Source organism: Mastigoproctus giganteus, chromosome 9 (assembly GCF_048544385.1).
Source record: "Mastigoproctus giganteus isolate SK-2022 chromosome 9, ASM4854438v1, whole genome shotgun sequence".
In the NCBI taxonomy this organism is placed as follows: Eukaryota; Metazoa; Arthropoda; class Arachnida; order Uropygi; family Thelyphonidae; genus Mastigoproctus; species Mastigoproctus giganteus.
In genome coordinates, this window is record NC_143583.1 from 228,224,340 (window position 1) to 228,242,236 (window position 17,897).

At 38.3% G+C, this 17,897-nt stretch overlaps 1 protein-coding gene across 3 annotated transcripts in view; it reads left to right on the top strand.

Moving 5' to 3' along the window:
• LOC150081158 (protein-L-histidine N-pros-methyltransferase CARNMT1) overlaps positions 1–17,897 on the top strand; it is a 176,199-nt gene that overhangs the window by 35,580 nt on the left and 122,722 nt on the right. For all 3 annotated transcript variants that reach the window (XM_090380997.1, XM_090380995.1, XM_090380998.1), the window contains exon 2: positions 12,423–12,621. In XM_090380997.1, coding sequence (XP_090237123.1) covers positions 12,423–12,621 — 199 coding nt within the window. The remainder of the gene's footprint in view (positions 1–12,422; positions 12,622–17,897) is intronic.

The following is a 17,897-nucleotide window of genomic DNA, read 5'->3' on the forward strand; positions in this document are numbered from 1 at the left end:
CCTTGGTCTATAGGCTGAATTAACGAAGTTCAATTAGGATGCAAATAAACAGCACATACATTGTCCGTAACTGGAACTTCAGCAGGAGGGTATGCAGAACAATTATCAAGCACTAAAATAATTTTGCAGTCATCAGGTAGTCCCACAGATTTACAATGAGCCCTGGCATCAGGCACAAAGTTCTTTAGAAACCAATTGGTGAAAATCTGTGTTGTAATCCAAGCTTGCTTATTTGCCTTATAAATCACAAGAAACACCCTGACTCCCTTAAATGACCCAGGATTCTGACTTTTCCCAACAGTGAGTAATTTGCACTTGTGGGTGCCAGCTGTGTTGGAACAAGCAAGAATCATAAGTTGTTCCCTGGAATCCTTATACCCTGCTGGTGCTGACTCATCTGGTGTTATATACAATTTCCTTGGTATGTAACGCCAGAATAAAGAAGTTTCGTATGCATTGTACATCTGTTCAGCCGACAGTCCCTCATCAGAAACCAACTTGGCAAATTCATCTAAATATGCCTCTGCAGTATCGTGGTCTGCAGACGCCTTTTCTCCACAAACCTTCAGCTTTTAAATGCTGTGGCTTTGTTTAAATCTGTTGAACCACCCAGATGAATATTCACATGGAGTTGTCAGATTTAATTCCTCGTGAAAAAGTTTAGCTTGGGCCATTATAATGGAACTGTTAAGTGGAAACTTTTCACTCTGACACTGCCTAATCGATTCCAGCAACACTCTGTCCACGTCTACACTCTTTGACTGGTTTAAAGTTTTTTGCTTGTCCATTAATTTTGGCACATCACTGTCACCGTAGAATTTAAGTATCCGTTCCTTCTGTTTCTTGATATAGATAGTGGATATACCAACACCATACTCCTCACTCAAATGCCACACTGAAGCACCTTTATCGAGTCTCATAAGAAACTCTACTTTCTTCGATATACTGAGTGCCAAATAATCTGTTCCTGAGGGACGGACGAATATAGAATCAATTTTTTCCATAGGAATTAACTAAAACTGGAATAATCCGTTCCCAGCCTCGAATCTGATACATAAATAAATAAAAATTTAACCAGAGCTTTACCTTTACTGTGATGAGCCATGGTGGCAGAAGCTGAAGGGGAGGAAAGGAATTATTGTTTAGAATGGGAGTCACCTTCCATTAAAACATCAGGTAACTCTAATTCTTGTGATCGATGTCTTTTTTGTCCCTTTCCCGGCGATTCACTAGCACTTGATTTAGCAAAGAACTTGTCCAATGTTATCTGTTTCTGTCTGTTTTTTAAAATTCTCTGAAAGTAGCCATTACCATTGAATGAATTTATATTTTGATTAACTATGACAATATTTGGGTGCCACTTCTCGATGTACTCTGCGTTTTGGCCCAATTGGACAGCATTTCCTTAATGTCAGCAGTTGGGATGCTGCCTTTACTTGACCCTTCCTCCTCTGATGAAATTTCCTCCACTGCTTCAGCTTCCTGTTCTTTATAAAGGTCCAACAGTTCTTTTGTGGTGAACTCCCTTCCATGGTCCTCCACCAATTCCTGTACATCCTCACTATCAACCTCCAATCCCATGGACCTGCCCAGAGACACAATTTCATCAGCAACAAGCTCTGATCCAAAACCTTCACAGTCTCTTTCTGACATACACACTCTGGCCACAATTTCCTCCAAGACAAGTTTATTGTCCTGGAAGACACTTCCCCCCCTCCCCCCCATGTCTTATCAATTATCTTTAAACATTGGAGGATATTGAAGTGATTTTTCTAAAATTCTCTCAATGTAAGTTCTGTTTCTGACGTCACTTCAAAACAGGGCTTTTGTATAAAGTTTTTTTAAAACAAATAAAGCTGTATTCCCTTGCCAAATCTTCCAAGCCAGAGGGATGAGCAGGAGCATTGTTCAAAACCAATAAGGCCTTTACAGGTAAATTATAACTTTCTAGATAAGCTTGTGGGCGAAGTGTTTGCCCCCAAGCAAACACTTTGCGAATCCACTCCAGGAAAAATTGTCTTGTTACCCAAGCCTTACTCTTAGCCCTCCGCATCACATTTAGTTTACTTTTTATGATATTGTTCTTCTTAAAAACTCTTGGATTTTCTGAATGATAAACAAGCAGTGGTTTAATTTTGCACTCCCCACTAGCGTTACCACACAGCAAGAGTGTTAATACAACACTCTTGGTTTGTGTCCAGGCAATGCTTTTTCCTCTTTTGGACGGTTCTTCCAGGCATTTTTTTTTTTTCCAGAATAGGCCCATCTCACCACAATTAAAAACTCGTTGAGGGATAAATCCCTTGGTGTCTACATAGTTTTTGAAATCTTCAACAAACTTTTTAGCATCTTCTGCATTCAAGCTTGAAGCCTCTCCATGCCTAACTACACTATGAATGCCCATTTGCCTTTTAAATTTTTCGAACCCTACTTGCCATGAAATCACCACTGGTTCCTGGGTTCTTTTTATTATTATTTTATTATTATTATTATTAGCCATATGGTACAAGGAAGCCTGAGGCTTATGCACCAGCCAAAAAAAATTCCTGAGTTACCGTGAGAGAGAGAGAGTCAGAAGTAGAAAGGAATCGCCAAGAAAGAAAGGAATGATGATATCTAGCTCCAGGACCCTGGGTGTGCCAAGCCCATACTCACCAGATGTGAGCCCCTTTTTTGCTGCAGGTCATCATGTAACTGCCTTGCATTTTTGCAGATGATAGATTCTGAAATACTGTCACCAGCCATTTGCTTTTCAGTAATCCATACTAATGTGATGAATATTGGATTTGACGAATATAGGGGCTGACAAATATAGAGGTTCCACTGTATATGCGATTGATTACTATGATTCACGCTTGCTATATCCTGCACCTGCACTTTGTCACCCCCCCCCAGCCAGATTCGAAACTAGCCAGTTACAAAAATAGCCGGTTTTCTGGAAGCCGGATAAATGGTCAGATAAATTAAACTAAACATATCTCAAGCGTTGTAAACATGATAAGGTTGTATTAAGAATATTGCTGTCAATAATGAAATTTATTGATGCCATGTGTTGCACTTATGCATGACACTGATTACTCTACCAGCAAGGAAAGCCCACAAACAATATTGAATTAAAAAAAAAAAAAAAAAAGGAGAGGACATCATGTGAATGCACTGATAAATGGAAAAACACTGCTCTGTAAAAAGTGGCCTTCAAAATCTTCTACCTTTAAAGCTTTGAGTTAAATGAAACAACTCTCACCTGCACTAGAAATGACTTCTGTGAAGCAAACTGCCCATAAACAATTCCCCAAATTTAGTGTTTACCTTCCCTTTTCCAAAATCAAAACACAGGAGGATTATATCCCAAATTATTTCTTGGAATCTTAAAAAGAAGAAATATAAGCTAGAAAGCATTTTAAACAGAAGTACTATAAATGTTAAAGAATGCATAGCACTTCATAGGATTTACTATGGGGCAAAATGAGAAGAATGTTAAAAGTGGGATATCACTATAAACGAGAATGTTATGATCGGAGACTATATTTCAATCAGTTCATTTATAATGTTAATTACATTAATTAATATTGCATTTGAATTAATGGTGGCCTTCCTTTATGACATTGAGAACAGTCTTCAGGGATCTCATTTTGACAAGACAGGTATGCTATCTAGGGCTCCTGGGAATCTAAAATGCTAATGGAACTTAGCATTAGTAGAGGCATATGATGCAAGAAAGCAAACTTATGCAGCATCAGGCAAAAAAAAAAAAGAAAAGAAGAAACCACTACCATTTCACAACTACGTTCGGTCGAAATACCTCTCCAGCTGAGCCTTAAATTTATTTAGGCTATCAACTTCCACAACAAGGGATGGAAGTCTGTTCCACCAACCAACTACCCACTGGCTAAAAGCAAATTTCCACACATCTATCCTACATCTGTCTTTCCTCAATTTGAATTTATGCCCTCTCAGGTGATTATTTTGAGCAACAAGAAGAATCCCATCGGCATTGATCATACTCAAACCATTCAAGGCTTTATACTCCTCTATCAGATCACCTCGCCGGTGCCTAGTCTCCAGACACTTAAATTTGGAAAATTTAAGCCTTTCTTCGTAAGAGTAACCCTTTATTCCATTCACTAATCTTGTTGCCCTTCTCTGTCGTTCTTGTTGCTCTTCTTGTCGTTCCAGCAGCTCTACATCCTTCTTGAAATGAGGCCTCCAGACCTGTATACAGTACTCAAGGTGTGGCCTGACCATTGCCTTATACAAGGGAATAATCATCTCCTTATCCCTGCTAGAAAAATTTCTGTATATCATTGACAAGACACCATGAGCTACTCTTGCAACCTGTCTGCACCGTTCAGAAAACTTCATATCTGCCTGCACAATTACCGGCAGGTCCTTTTCATTCTCTACCACTGTCAGTGTAGTACCACAGAGTTGCTACGTTGCTCTGGGGTTACTGTTCCCCATATGTAGTACTTTACATTTATCAATGTTAAACTTCATTTCCCACCTCTCAGCCCATCTGTTTCAACCTTTCCAGATACTATTGCAGCAGCATAGCTTCAGTAGTGTCCTTAACAACCTTGCCAACCTTTGTATCGTGTGCAAACTTGGCCATTAAGCTTGATATACCATCATCAATATCATTTATAAATACAGAAAACAACAATGGACCCAACAGTGAACCCTGGGGGACTATACCCTCATAACATTAGTCCACGATGAGCAGTGTCCACTGATTACCACTCTGTCTTTTCCCCCTCAACCATCCCTTTATCCGTAGCAGCAATTTGCCTCCAATGCCACACCGCTCCAATTTGTGCAGCAGGGGTTACTGTGCAGGGAATGTACTGCCTCATAGTATCCAATCAAATTGGTCAGGGAAGACTTTCCCATAACAGAACCATGCTGTGTCCGAGCTATAACTGAAGTCTTGTCTAGATGATCCTGCAGTGCTTCTTTAACTAATGCCTCCATTAATTTTCCTTGAACAGAAGTTAAACTCAGAGGTCTATAATTACTTGTGTCAGCCTTTGATCCTCCTTTGTGAATTGGGGTCACATTTGCCCATCTCCAGTCTATGGGTACCTCCCCCCCCCCCTTTTTTTTTGGTAGTTGTTGGTGCATCGGCTTCTCTGGCCATAGTGCACCTCCCAAGGTTTTTTTTTTTTTTTTTCTTGCAGTACTTTGATCCAAGCCCGAGGCAGGATTTGAACCCGCGACCTTTGGGTTGCCAGGCAGGCACTTTACCCACCTGGCTAGTCCGGTCGGCGCTACCTCCCCTGAGTCCAAAGAAGTCCTCATAATTATGGCTAAGGGTTTGCTTACTTCCTTTGCTGCCTCCTTTAATATAATTGGATAGATCCCATCCACCTCGGATGCCTTTTTTTATGTTTATCCTCAACAATTTCCTCCTCTTTACTCTCAGTTATTACAAAATCATCTAGCTCACTGCCAGAGTTGAATACACCTCTGGCATTCCCCTCGCTGAATAACTCTTCATGTGTGAATGTAGATGCAAAATACTCGTTTAGTTTGTTAGCCACATGAACAGGATCCTCAACTGTTGAACAATCAATATCCAGTGGACCAATCTGATTCATCCCTTTCCTTCTAGAGTTTACATAGGTAAAGAACTCTTTCCTGTTTTTCTTTGCATCCTTTGCCAAGGATTTCTCATAATCTGCCTTTGCTTGTCTAATCTCCTTTGTGACTTAGTTACAGACCTGCTTATATCTATCATAGGCTTCCATGTCATCCATTAATTTATATGTATCCCAAGCATTTTTCTTCTCTGTCATGTCTCATTAGTTCATCTGACATCCATTTAGGCCTAAACCTTGAACAATTTTTATTTCTTATTTGGTATGTACAGCCTAGTAGCTTCCAAGATAAGTTCTTTGAATGCTTCCCACTTTGAATTTGCTGTTGGTAACATCATCAGTTGGTCAGAGTGTATAGAATTTAAATACTGTCTGGGACCATCGTAGTTGCCTTTATGAAGCAAAAACCTTTCCCTTTACCCTGATGGTAGTTACCACTTTGAGCAAATCCCACTTCAGCACACTCTGATCACTGTGCACATGCTTCTTGATTAGACCGGAGTTCAAGCCCATGACCACCAAATACGGAGGATGTGGAAAGGTCAGGAAATGACCACTGCATATCCCCGGAGCAATATGGCCTTAGTTGCTAATGCTCCTAAAAACCAAATAACAAACAAATCTGATCACTGCCACCTAGTGGTTCCATTACCCGCAGATTGCTAATGCATGAAGAATCACTACTGATAATCAGATCAAGAGTATTACTCCCTCTAGTTGCCTCCCGAACATGCTGATTTAACACGAGAAGTTTTTTAGCCATATTTAGCCGCTTTATTGACCAATTGTTATATCAAATTATTTTCTATAAGTAGCTTATAGACCTAGTCAAGAACCTTAGTTTATTCTGAATTGAGACAGCGAGATTTGGAAGTTAATTAATACTTAAGTGTCTGCAGATTTACCGTTCGTAACTTGCCGCCATTGTTATACAATACAACGTTATATCCCGAACTAGATAGCGTAAGCTTAGTATAGTATATAATATAATATAATATTTCAATCAGTCAGTTTGGGTTGATGATATTGTAGAGTGGATATCATCTTTTAAGGGTACAAAAGGTGATATAGTTGTACATGTTGGCACTAATGATATTCAGAGTAGGAGACCAGCAGAATTACATAACAAGTACAGTTCACTGTTGAAAAAAAGCCGTGAATTACGGTTGAATTTGAAAGTGTCGGCAATTCTGCCCAGACACGATAGGAGGAAGTATATGATGAGAGCCCTGTCGACCAATTCGGCCCTGGAAAGATTGTGCAAGGCTCAAGGGGTAGAAATTTTCTCAGCCTGGTCTGTACTTGTTAACAGGAGAGACTGCTTCTACAGGGATAGGATACACTTAAATAGAAAGGGTGCAAGAATGTTTGCTGATGCTACCGAGGCAGTGTTAGATGGGTCGGAAAACTGCTAGATTGGGGGGATACAAGGACTAATAGATTAACAGTAGCCACTGGCGAGGTGAAAGTGATTCTTGCACTGCTTCTATTGGAATGAGCAGCAGCCTGGAAATTAAGATGCAGGATATTTCAGAGACTGCTGGGAATCTTTGGGGTACAAGTAAACACACGGGTTGTGTTAGGGTAGCTAAGAAAAAGAACAGGTGCATGTATACTTGCATGTACACCAATGCTAGGAGTTTAGTAAATAAATTGGATAAATTTGAAGTATTGCTCGAAACATCAAAGGCAGATATTGTTGGGATTTCAGAGACGTGGTGTCACACAGATATAAGGAATGCAGATCTGGAATTTGGGGAGTACAATGTGTACAGAAAGGATAGACAGGATAGGAAGGGAGGAGGGGTTATGCTATTAGTTAAGAAATACATAAAATCCAAAGAAGTGAAGGCAGTCGACATCGCTGGACAGTGCAGTGTCGAGTCAGTTTGGTGTGACATAAGCATTGGGAGATCAAAATTGAGAGTAGGAGTGTGGTATAGGCCTAATGAGTATAATTAGAAACTGTGCAGGGAAATAGAGTTGGGCAGTAAATCAGAGAGTCTTATAATGGGGGATTTTAATTTCCCAGATATTGACTGGAATTTGTGGGTTGGTCACTCACACACTAGCAAGGCTTTTGTGAATTTATTGATGATTGTTTTCTACATCAGCATCTTTGGCAGGCAATTAGATGGAGTAAAACTCTTCATCTGATTATTAGTAGTGATTCTTCATGCATTAAGAATCTGCAGATAAAGGAACCACTAGATGGCAGTGAACACAGTGTGCTGAAGTGGAATTTACTCAAAAAGGTAACTACCGTATTTAAATACTACAGTATTTAAATTCTATAAAGTGGGACCAACTGATGATGTTACCAAGAGCAAATTCAAAATGGGAAGCATTCAAAGAACTTATCTTGGAAGTTACTAGGCTTTACATACCAACTAAGAAATATTGTTCAAGGTTTAGGCCTAAATGGATGTCAGATGAACTAATGAGACATATGGCAGAGAAGAAAAATCCATGGGATGCATATAAATTAATGGATGACATGGAAGCCTATGATAGATAAAAGCTGGTCTGTAACCAAGTCACAAAGAAGATTAGGCAGGTAAAGGCAGATTATGAGAAATCCTTGGCAAAGGATGCAAAAAAAAACAGAAAAGAGTTCTTTACCTGTGTAAACTCTAGAAGGAAAGGGATGAATCAGATTGGTCCACTGGATATTGATGGTTCAACAGTTGAGGATCCTGCTCAGGTGGCTAACAAACTAAATGAGTATTTTGCATCTACATTCACACATGAGGAGTTATTCAGGAAGGTGAATGCCAGAGGTGAAGTAATCTCTGGCAGTGAGCTAGATGATTTTGTAATAACTGAGAGGAAAGTGAAGGAGAAATTGTTGAGAATAAACATAAAAAAGGCACCTGGTGTGGATGGAATATATCCAGTTATATTAAAGGAGGCAGCAAAGGAAGTAAGTAAACCTTTAGCCATAATTATTAGAGCTTCTTTGGAATCAGGGGGAAGTACCCATAGACCAGAGATGTGAAATGTGACCCCAATTCACAAAGGAGGATCAAATGCTGACACAAGTAATTATAGACCTGTGAGTTTAACTTCTGTTCCAGGAAAATTAGTGGAGGCAAGAAGCACTGCAGGATCATCTAGACAAGACTTCAGTTATATCTCGGACACAGCATGGTTTTGTTAAGGGAAAGTCTTGCCTGACCAATTTGATTGGATACTATGATGCAGCACAAAAGAACTGGATGCAGGGAATAACTTTTATATTATATATTTGGATCTTAGAAAGGCTTTTGATACTGTTGCACATGGAATATTGCTGCACAATTGGAGCAGTGTGGCATTGGAGGCAAATTACTGCTATGGATAAAGGGATGGAAGAGGGTAGAAGACAGAGTGGTAATCAAAGGACACTGCTCATCGTGGACTAATGTTTTTAGTGGAGTCTCTCAGTGTTCAGTGTTGGGTCCATTATTGTTTTCTGTATTTATAAATGATATTGATGATGGTATATCAAGCTTAATGTGCAAGTTTGCAGACAATACAAAGGTTGGCAGGGTTGTTAAGGACACTACTGATGCTATGCTGCTGCAACAGGAAATGGAAGGGTTGAGCAGATGGGCTGAGAGGTGGCAAATTTAAAACTTAATTAAGTTTAACATTGAAAAATGTAAAGTACTACATATGGAAAATAGCAACCCCAGAGCAATGTATGAACTCTGTGGTACTACCTTGACAGTGGTAGAGAATGAAAAGGACCTAGGGGTAATTGTGCAGGCAGATATGAAGTTCTCTGAGCAGTGCAGACGGTCTGCAAGAGTAGCTCACTGTGTCTTGTTAATGATATACAGGAATTTTTCTAGCAGGGATGAGGAGGCGATTATTCCTTTGTATAAGGAAATGTTCAGGCTATACGTCTAGTACTGTATACAGGTCTGGAGGTCTGATTTCAAGAAAGATGTAGAGTTGCTGGAACGAGTACAGAGAAGGGCAATAAAATTAGTGAATGGTACAAAGGGTTGCTCTTACGAAGAAAGGCTTAAATTTTGCTAATTACAGTGTCTGGAGACTAGGCACCGGCGAGGTGATTTGATAGAGGTGTATAAAGCCTTGAATGGTTTGAGCATGCTGAATTCCGATGGGATTCTTCCTCTTGCTTAGAATAATCACCTGAGAGGGCATAAATTCAGATTAAGGAAAGACAGATGTAGGATAGATGTGCTGAAATTTGCCTTTAGCCAGCAGGTAGTTGGTTGGTGGAGCAGACTTCCATCCCTTGTTGTGGAAGTTGATTGCCTAACTAAATTTAAGGCTCAGCTGGACAGGTATTTCGAACAAACGGAGGGGTGAAATGGAAGTGGTTTTTTTTTTTTTTTTTTTTTGGCTAATGCTGCATAAGCTTGCTTTCTTGCATCATATGCCTCTACTAATGCTAATGTAGAAAACAATCATCCAATAAATCCACAAAAGCCTTGCTAGTTTGTGAGTGACCAACCCACAAATTCCAGTCAATATCTGGAAATTAAAATCCCCCATTATAAGACTCTCTGATTTAATGGCCTACTATTTCCCTGTAAAGTTTCTTATTATACTCCTCAGAGTCATTAGGCCACTGTTACTCTCAATTACCACACTGCTACTCTCAATTTTGATCTCCCAATGCTTATGTCACACCAAACTGACTCAACACTGCACTGTCCAGCGATGTTGACTGGCTTCACTTCCTTGGATTTTGTGTTTTTTAACTAATAGCATAACCCCTCCTCCCTTCCTATCCTGTCTATCCTTTCTTCTGTACACATTGTACTCCCCAAATTCCAGTTCTGCATTCCTTATATCTGTGTGACACCACGTCTCTGATATCCCAACAATATCTGCCTTTGATGTTTTGAGCAATACCTCAAATTCATCAAATTTCTTTACCAAACTCCTAGCATTGGTGTACACTCAAGAATACATGCACCTATTCCTATTCTTAGCTACCCTAACACAACCCATGTGTTTACTTGTACCACAATGACTCCCAGCAGTCTCTGAAATACCCTGTTTTCCAGGCTGCTGCTCATTCGAATAGAAGCAGTGCAAGAATCACTTTCACCTCTGCCAGTGGCAGTTGTTAATCTATTAGTCCTTGTATCCCTCCAAGCTAGCAGTTTTCCCTCCCACCTAACACTGCCTCCATAGCATCAGCAAATATTCTTGCGCTGTTTCTATTTAAGTGTATCCCATCCCCGTAGAAGAAGTCTCTCCTGTTAACAAGTACAAACCAGGTGAAAAAAATTCTAACCCTTGAGCCTTGCACAATCTTTCCAAGCCCGAATTCATCAACAAAGCTCTCATCATATACTCCCTCCTATCGTGTCTGGGCAGAATTGCAGACACTTTCAAATTCAACCCTAATTCACGGCTTTTTTTTAACAGTGACCTGTACTTGTTAAGTAATTCTGCTGGTCTCCTACTCTTAATATCATTAGTGCCAACATGTACAACTGTATCACCTTTTATGCCTTTACAAGATGATATCTGCTCTGGCAGACATGCCCTGGTCCTGTTCCTCCTGTCCTTTTTACATACCTTGTTCTCCTTTCCCTGACAATAAGAGTCACCAACTTATATCTAGATTATCCCACTTCAGTCAAAATGGACTGAATTTCACCAGTGCGGATAATTCTGCAAAAACTAGAACCTTACTTGCACCATCATGGTGTGGGACTCTTAATAACAATTGGTGTACCTGTGTGCAAAATAAGAAACTGCATCAGATATGCTGGAGGTGACTACCCAGGTGACTACCCCCTTCTTACACTGTGAACCAGTGTAAGAAGGGGGGTTGAGGTGTGGCACTTACATCTCAAAGAGGCATGACCAACTCTGTGTACACTAGGTGATACTGGGTGGTAGATGACTTGGTGTAATACCATCACTTTGCTTATTGGAAACATGAAGTGGTGAAACCCTTGTTTAGTGTAAGCAAGGTGCTACGCACTTTTGTGTGAACTGAGCTATTTGTCTGTGCATAAAGAAATGTTCTTCTTATATAAAGTTTCTTTGATTACATTTAGTTTTTTTATCTTAAAAGTCCTAAAGAAAATGTTGGTAAAGAAAAATTCATCTTTCTTTTGAATTTATATAGCATGCTAACCTTACTGCACCAGCCAAATTGCTTTGTCACTCAGTGGCACTGCTCATGCCTCCTCACAGTTGGGCCAGAAACCTACGTTGTGCAGCCCCCCCAATGCCAAAAGGAGCAAAATGAACCACAGATCCTCTGGGGAAATGATTATTGTCCTTACTTGCTGTTAAAAATTGAAAAACATATGCTAATAATTTCCATGCTTCTTATATTCCACTCTGCCCAAGATCAGTCTCTAAATACACACACTATTTAAAGTCCAAAAATGCATAGAAAGCATCAATAAATAAATAAAAAAACAATAAAGCATCTAAGGTTTGGCAGCTTACTAGTAGGAGTATCAAATGCGCTATGGTTAATGACTATTTAATAGTCATTAGTCATAGTGTTTCATAAGCTTTGAGCTATAGCACTGACACACACACACTTGCATATGCATGGACTTTTATTATTATAGTTGTCTTCTCAATATACCACTGCAGATTTATTCAAGGTGAGTACCGTTTTTGAAGCAATTGCTATTTTATTATTATAGTTGTATATTTATGTTTCTTTCGTGGCGGTAAAGAATTTTGTGTACAGTATTTATATATTTACTTCTTATTTGTTTAATTTTTTTCTCTCTTGTTTCTTTGTCAGAGCTGTGGCCCATATAACTTGTATTATGCAGTTAGTTTAAATCATAACTTTTAATTTGATATTTTCTTCTTCTGCAATAGAATTCATAGTCTTCGCAGGCTTTATAAAAGCTTAAAATATACGAGTATATTACCATCCCATCACCAAGAGGTTCTGAAAAATTATAAAGCTCACCTGGAGAAGGTTCGTGTAGGAATTGAACACAACTATGAAATTATTAAATTGATGATAAAGGATATAGCCCATATGTTTGAAAATGCAGACCACACTGAAGATGTTGTAAGTAATTGTTTTGGGAATTATAATTAGTACTATTTTATTTTTATGCTAAAAGGATGCAACTTAAAATTCTAATTTAATATATCCTAAGAGTAAGACTAAATTTGATTGAAATAAAAATTTAGTTAAATGATAAGTTTGTTTTCTTGTGTTATTATTAAATAATAACGAATTTATTTGAAAACATGGAAAATTTTGGCTTTAGTTGTTTTGTCTACAAACATGTTGAGGTTTGTAGAGAGAAGTTTGAGGTTTTTGTTGTCTGTAGTGTAGTGTAGTGGTGCTTCATACTATGAATGGGTTGAAGGTTAAGAAGACAGAAGATACTTGTTGACATTAGACTTCAATTTCTGTAGATTGTAATTTTTGGGAAATGCATGTGAACGAAGGTTGTTCCAGAAAACAGAAACAGAAGGAATCACTGAAGAAGAAAAGTTGGCTCTGCGAGTTTTAGACAGCAAAGGATGCTGACTGGCCGTGGTATATGTTTGTTTGTTATTTGGTTTTTAGGAGCATTAGCAACTAAGGCTATATTGCTCCGGGGATATGCGGTGGTCATTCCCTGACTTTTCCGTATCCTCCGTATTTGATGGTCATGGGCTCGAACCCGGTCTAATCAAGAAGCGTGTGCTATGCACTGCTGCTCCTGCCCACCTGGCTATGGAGGCGCCTGCTGTGGTATGTGTTTGGACTAGCTTGGAAGAGAGAGAGTGGCAGTATCTACTGTTTCTGCTGCATACATAAACCAACAGAAACAGAACATCTATAAGACAGAGTGGAGAGACTTGTAAGAGACTGATTGCAAATTAACCTGAATGTCCTCTTTTTGAATAGTCTAGAAACTTGAGAGAGGTTTTGATACTACCACAGATGTGGGAACAATATTCAATGGTAGGATGGATTTGAGATTTGTACAGAATGAGTAATTGTATAGAAAAAAGTAACACCAAGATTGGAAAAGAAAACCCAATTTTTTTGGGTTTTATTTGCCACAATTGTGCAGAGGAAGTAATATTTGATAATAAATTGATCATAAAGGATATAGCCCATATGTTTGAAAATGCAGACCACACTTAATTTGCAATTTGCTTATGCTGAGAGAGAGAGAGAGAGAGAGAGAGAGAGAGAGAGAGAGAGAGAGAGAGAGAAGTTAGGTAATATTCAGTAGAGATACGAGAACATGTGTAAAAATCTTAGTGTCATTGAAGATGATGAGCATAGCAGCAGTAAATTGGCATTTAAGAACTTGGAGGATATTTGAGAAGGTAAGCTGCTTGTGCAATACAACGTTTGTCAAACTAGATCATAGTGTGCTATTATCAGCAAAACTGTGGATATGATTTCCAGTCAGCAGAAGAAGGTCATTAATATATAAAAGGAAAAGAGTAAGAGAAATAACTGAACTGTGGGGAAGCACCAACATTAATGGAGAAGTCAGAAGACAGGGAGCCATCTACTATCACTTGCAGGGAATGGTTTGAGAGAAAACTGGATACTCGATTGCAAAAAGCAGTCAGCAGTCCATAAGATGGGAGCTTGTTAAGATGACCATTCCAAACACAATCAAAAGCCTTAGAAATGTCTAGCAACTGCTTGAGTTTCACCAGACTCTTCCATCAGATTTGTCCAAAGTTGGGTAACATAAACCAGTATATCATCAATAGATTTATACTGATGGAATTCATATTAATTATCATTGATCAGATGGAAGATTTTGAGATAGTTTAAGAGTTTGGATTGATGGGTTTATGTACTTAGGAAAGAGTAGGGGTAAGTGCAGGTGATAATTGGATGGGAGAGATTTGTAACCCTTTTTAGGAAAATACCAGTGAAATAAGAAAGTGTGAAAAGATGACACAGGTTCTGAAAAGTGAAGAGATGCCATCAGGACCTGTATCTTTCTAGGCATCAGGGTTGTTCAGAATTCTTCTATCTTTCTGTTGGAAGTTATCGGGTCCACAGGAGGCATCGAGTGTACTGGGTTTTGTAGGAAGTGGTTTGCCAAGATCCTCAATACATGAGCTAAAAGAAAAGTGGGATATTCAAAATTTTCCTAAATTGAGTTTTGACTGATTTATAACTGTTTTACAATTGTTGCAAGCTTTAGCCTGCACAAAAAAATGTGAGAATACTAAACACATGACATTTCATGTAATTATTTACAGTACAGTAAATCAAGCTACTCACTTCCACAACAGTAGGTGAAATTTATTCCAACAATCATTTATTTAAATTTATGCACAAATATTCTGCAACTATCCTTTTTTTTTTTTTTTTTTCAATTTTAAATTTATTTCCCTTTGCCTGTGTGCCATCTGAGAAAGAGGAAAGGTGCCATCAGAGTGTAGTTCACTGAACCCCTTTATAGCCTTATAAACTTAAATTAGGATACAATGCAGATGCCCAGTTTTTAGAGACTTCAGTTTAGAACTACAGTCATTCTTGATAAGAACACCCTTTTGTGCCCCTAACTTTCTTGCTCTTCTTTGCACCCTTTTCAACTGATCTGTATCCTTTCTAATAGGTCCTGCCAAACATAGCAATTGAAGAGACCTCTCAGTGATTATCTGATTATCTAGCATGCCAATTGTTATGAATAGCTTTCTGTTTCTAGAAGACAAAGAGCCAGTATATTATAAATAAATAAATAATCTTTTATTGCACAGAATCAGATACAGTGAACAATAAATACTCATCAAGCCTACAAGGCTAGGGGGGGTTGAAAACTTGAGTATGTAGCAACATGCGGTTAGAAATAACAAAAATTAATAGCATTAGCATTAGTTGATGGAAGAAAGCAAGCTTATACAGCATCAGCCAAAAAAAAAAAAAAAAAAACCCTTCCCATTTCACCATCCAGTCACTCCAAATGTTTGTCTAGTTCAGCCTTAAATTTATTTAAGCTATCAACTTCCACAGCAACAGATGGAAGTCTGTTCCAGCAATCAACTACCTTTTGGCTAAAGGCAAACTTCCGCACATCTATCCTACAACTGTCTTTCCTCAATTTGAATCTATGCCCCCTCAGGTTCTTAGTTTGAGCAAGTGGAAGTATCCCGTCAGCATTGAGCCTGCTCAAACCATTCAAGGCCTTTTACAATTAGATCACCTCGCAGGTGCCTAGTCTCCAGATGCTGCAATTTGCAGAACTTAAGTCTTTCTTCATAAGTATACCCCTTTGTTCCTCTCGCCAATCTTGTTGACTTTCTCTGTACTCGTTCTAGCAACTCTACATCCTTCCTAAAATGAGGCCTCGAGACCTGTATACAGTGCTCACTGTGTGGCCTGACCTTTGCCTTATACAAAGGGAAAATCACCTCCCTGTCTCTGCTAGCAATTAATAGGTTATATTAATAGTTGTGATAACGAAAAGTTAGGTGAAAAAAAAATAGCTTAATTTTCTTTAAAAAAAAAAAAAAAAACAGTTGAAGGTAAATTATGCGATATTTACATTAAAATTACTAACAAACCGAGATATAGCTTACAGAGATTTTGAAGAACTCCCGAATTCCATTCTTTTCTGTATAATGGGAGATTTAAATAGGCACCGCCATTTATAGAAAACCCTGATATTAACAAAAGAGGGCAACAATTAGAAAAGTTAATAGATAGAAAACAATTTAACCTTCTTGATTGTAGTAAGCATATGTATGTCTACCTTTCTAACATTATATTAAATACTAGAGGCACACATATGTTTACCTCACCAGCATGATATCTTATCCTAGAATGGACAGTTTGTGATCAACCTCTACAGTGATTTTTTTATAGTCACTTAATAAAACAACCACCACAGGCAAAAACTTAGGTGGCAACAATCTAGCAATAATTGAAACAGAAAATTCTACAGCTAGCCCTTGATTCAGCAGTTCATTATATAATAGATAAAAATTAACCAAGCAGCAGAATTATCAATGCTAAAAGCATCCACAAGATTTAACAATAGATACCAAAGCATCCACAAGAAAATTAACAATAGATACCAAAATGCCTTTTGCTAAAAAATCTGCCTCCACATCCAGAAAAATAGTCTAAATTTCACCACAAAAAATACAGAGCCATATAACCAACCCCTTATAATATCAAACTTTCAGAAGTGTTATCAGAAACCAAACAGTGTGGCATCCAAAGAAATTAGGAGAAGAATCATTACAACCACTACTTCTTTTATGCAGTGGAATCTATATGGAACACAAGTTTTCTGATAAATGGAATCATATGACAGTTCTTGCTTTCCCAAAACAAGAAAAGACCAAAACAAGAACAGCTGCCTAGGAAAATTCGTGAAGATCATAAATGCAAGACTTAGTGATATTTAGAAAACCATAACCTCTTGCAAAAAATGTGGTTTCAAGAGACATAGCTCAACCTGGGCATCTTAATAAAAATGGAAGAAAACATGGATTACTTGCATCAGAAAATGATCATTTAGCCATGATCTGTTTTGATATTGAGAAAGCATATGTTACTGCTTGGTCTTACGAGACATGTGATGACTAGAAAGAAAAAAAGAAAGAGAGGAAAAAGAAACTTTATTGCAACAGTAATAATAATAATATGTACAAAATACAGTTTGTTGCAACCTACCCGTCACAGCCACAGGCCAGGGGTTTACATGTTCAGGTATCATTGAGTTTAAATAATAAATGGAAAGGTAAGGGGTATTTACAAAAGGCAATATATAAAGTGGCTAATATTTAAATAGAACAAAGAGGATTAAAAAACAGGCAATGAATGAAAAAGACTGTCCACCTCTTCAGGTTGAAATACACTCATCTGTTTAACAAAGTATATATATAAGGACTTTTCATTGTCGGCATCAACATACAGTGTCGGGAAGCATCATCATATTTAAAATTCCAAGAGTTGTAATCCAGTGAGGTGTGAGAGTCTGGAAAAAACTGACAAGACATCACTAGCACAACTGTTGCCATAGCAAGGATAACACTTGCTTTTCGTTGCACTTGTAATATGCAAACTTGAAGGGTGGCATCGAGTTTGTAGACCTGAGACCCTTCAGTAACTGATGGATATGTTACATGTTATATATCCAGGCTATTGAAAGGCAAGCATAGTTCTAAATTTTCAGTTCAGCGAGGATTCCCTTTATGCTTTTTTGTTGTTGACTGCTTCTTGGAGGTGGTGGTAGTAGTAGTAGTAGTGGCATGTGATGCAAGAAAGCATGTGTATGAGCTTATGCAGCATCAGCCAAAAAAAAATCACACCATTCCCTCCAAATGCCTGTCCAGTTCCTGCTTAAATTTATTTAACCTATC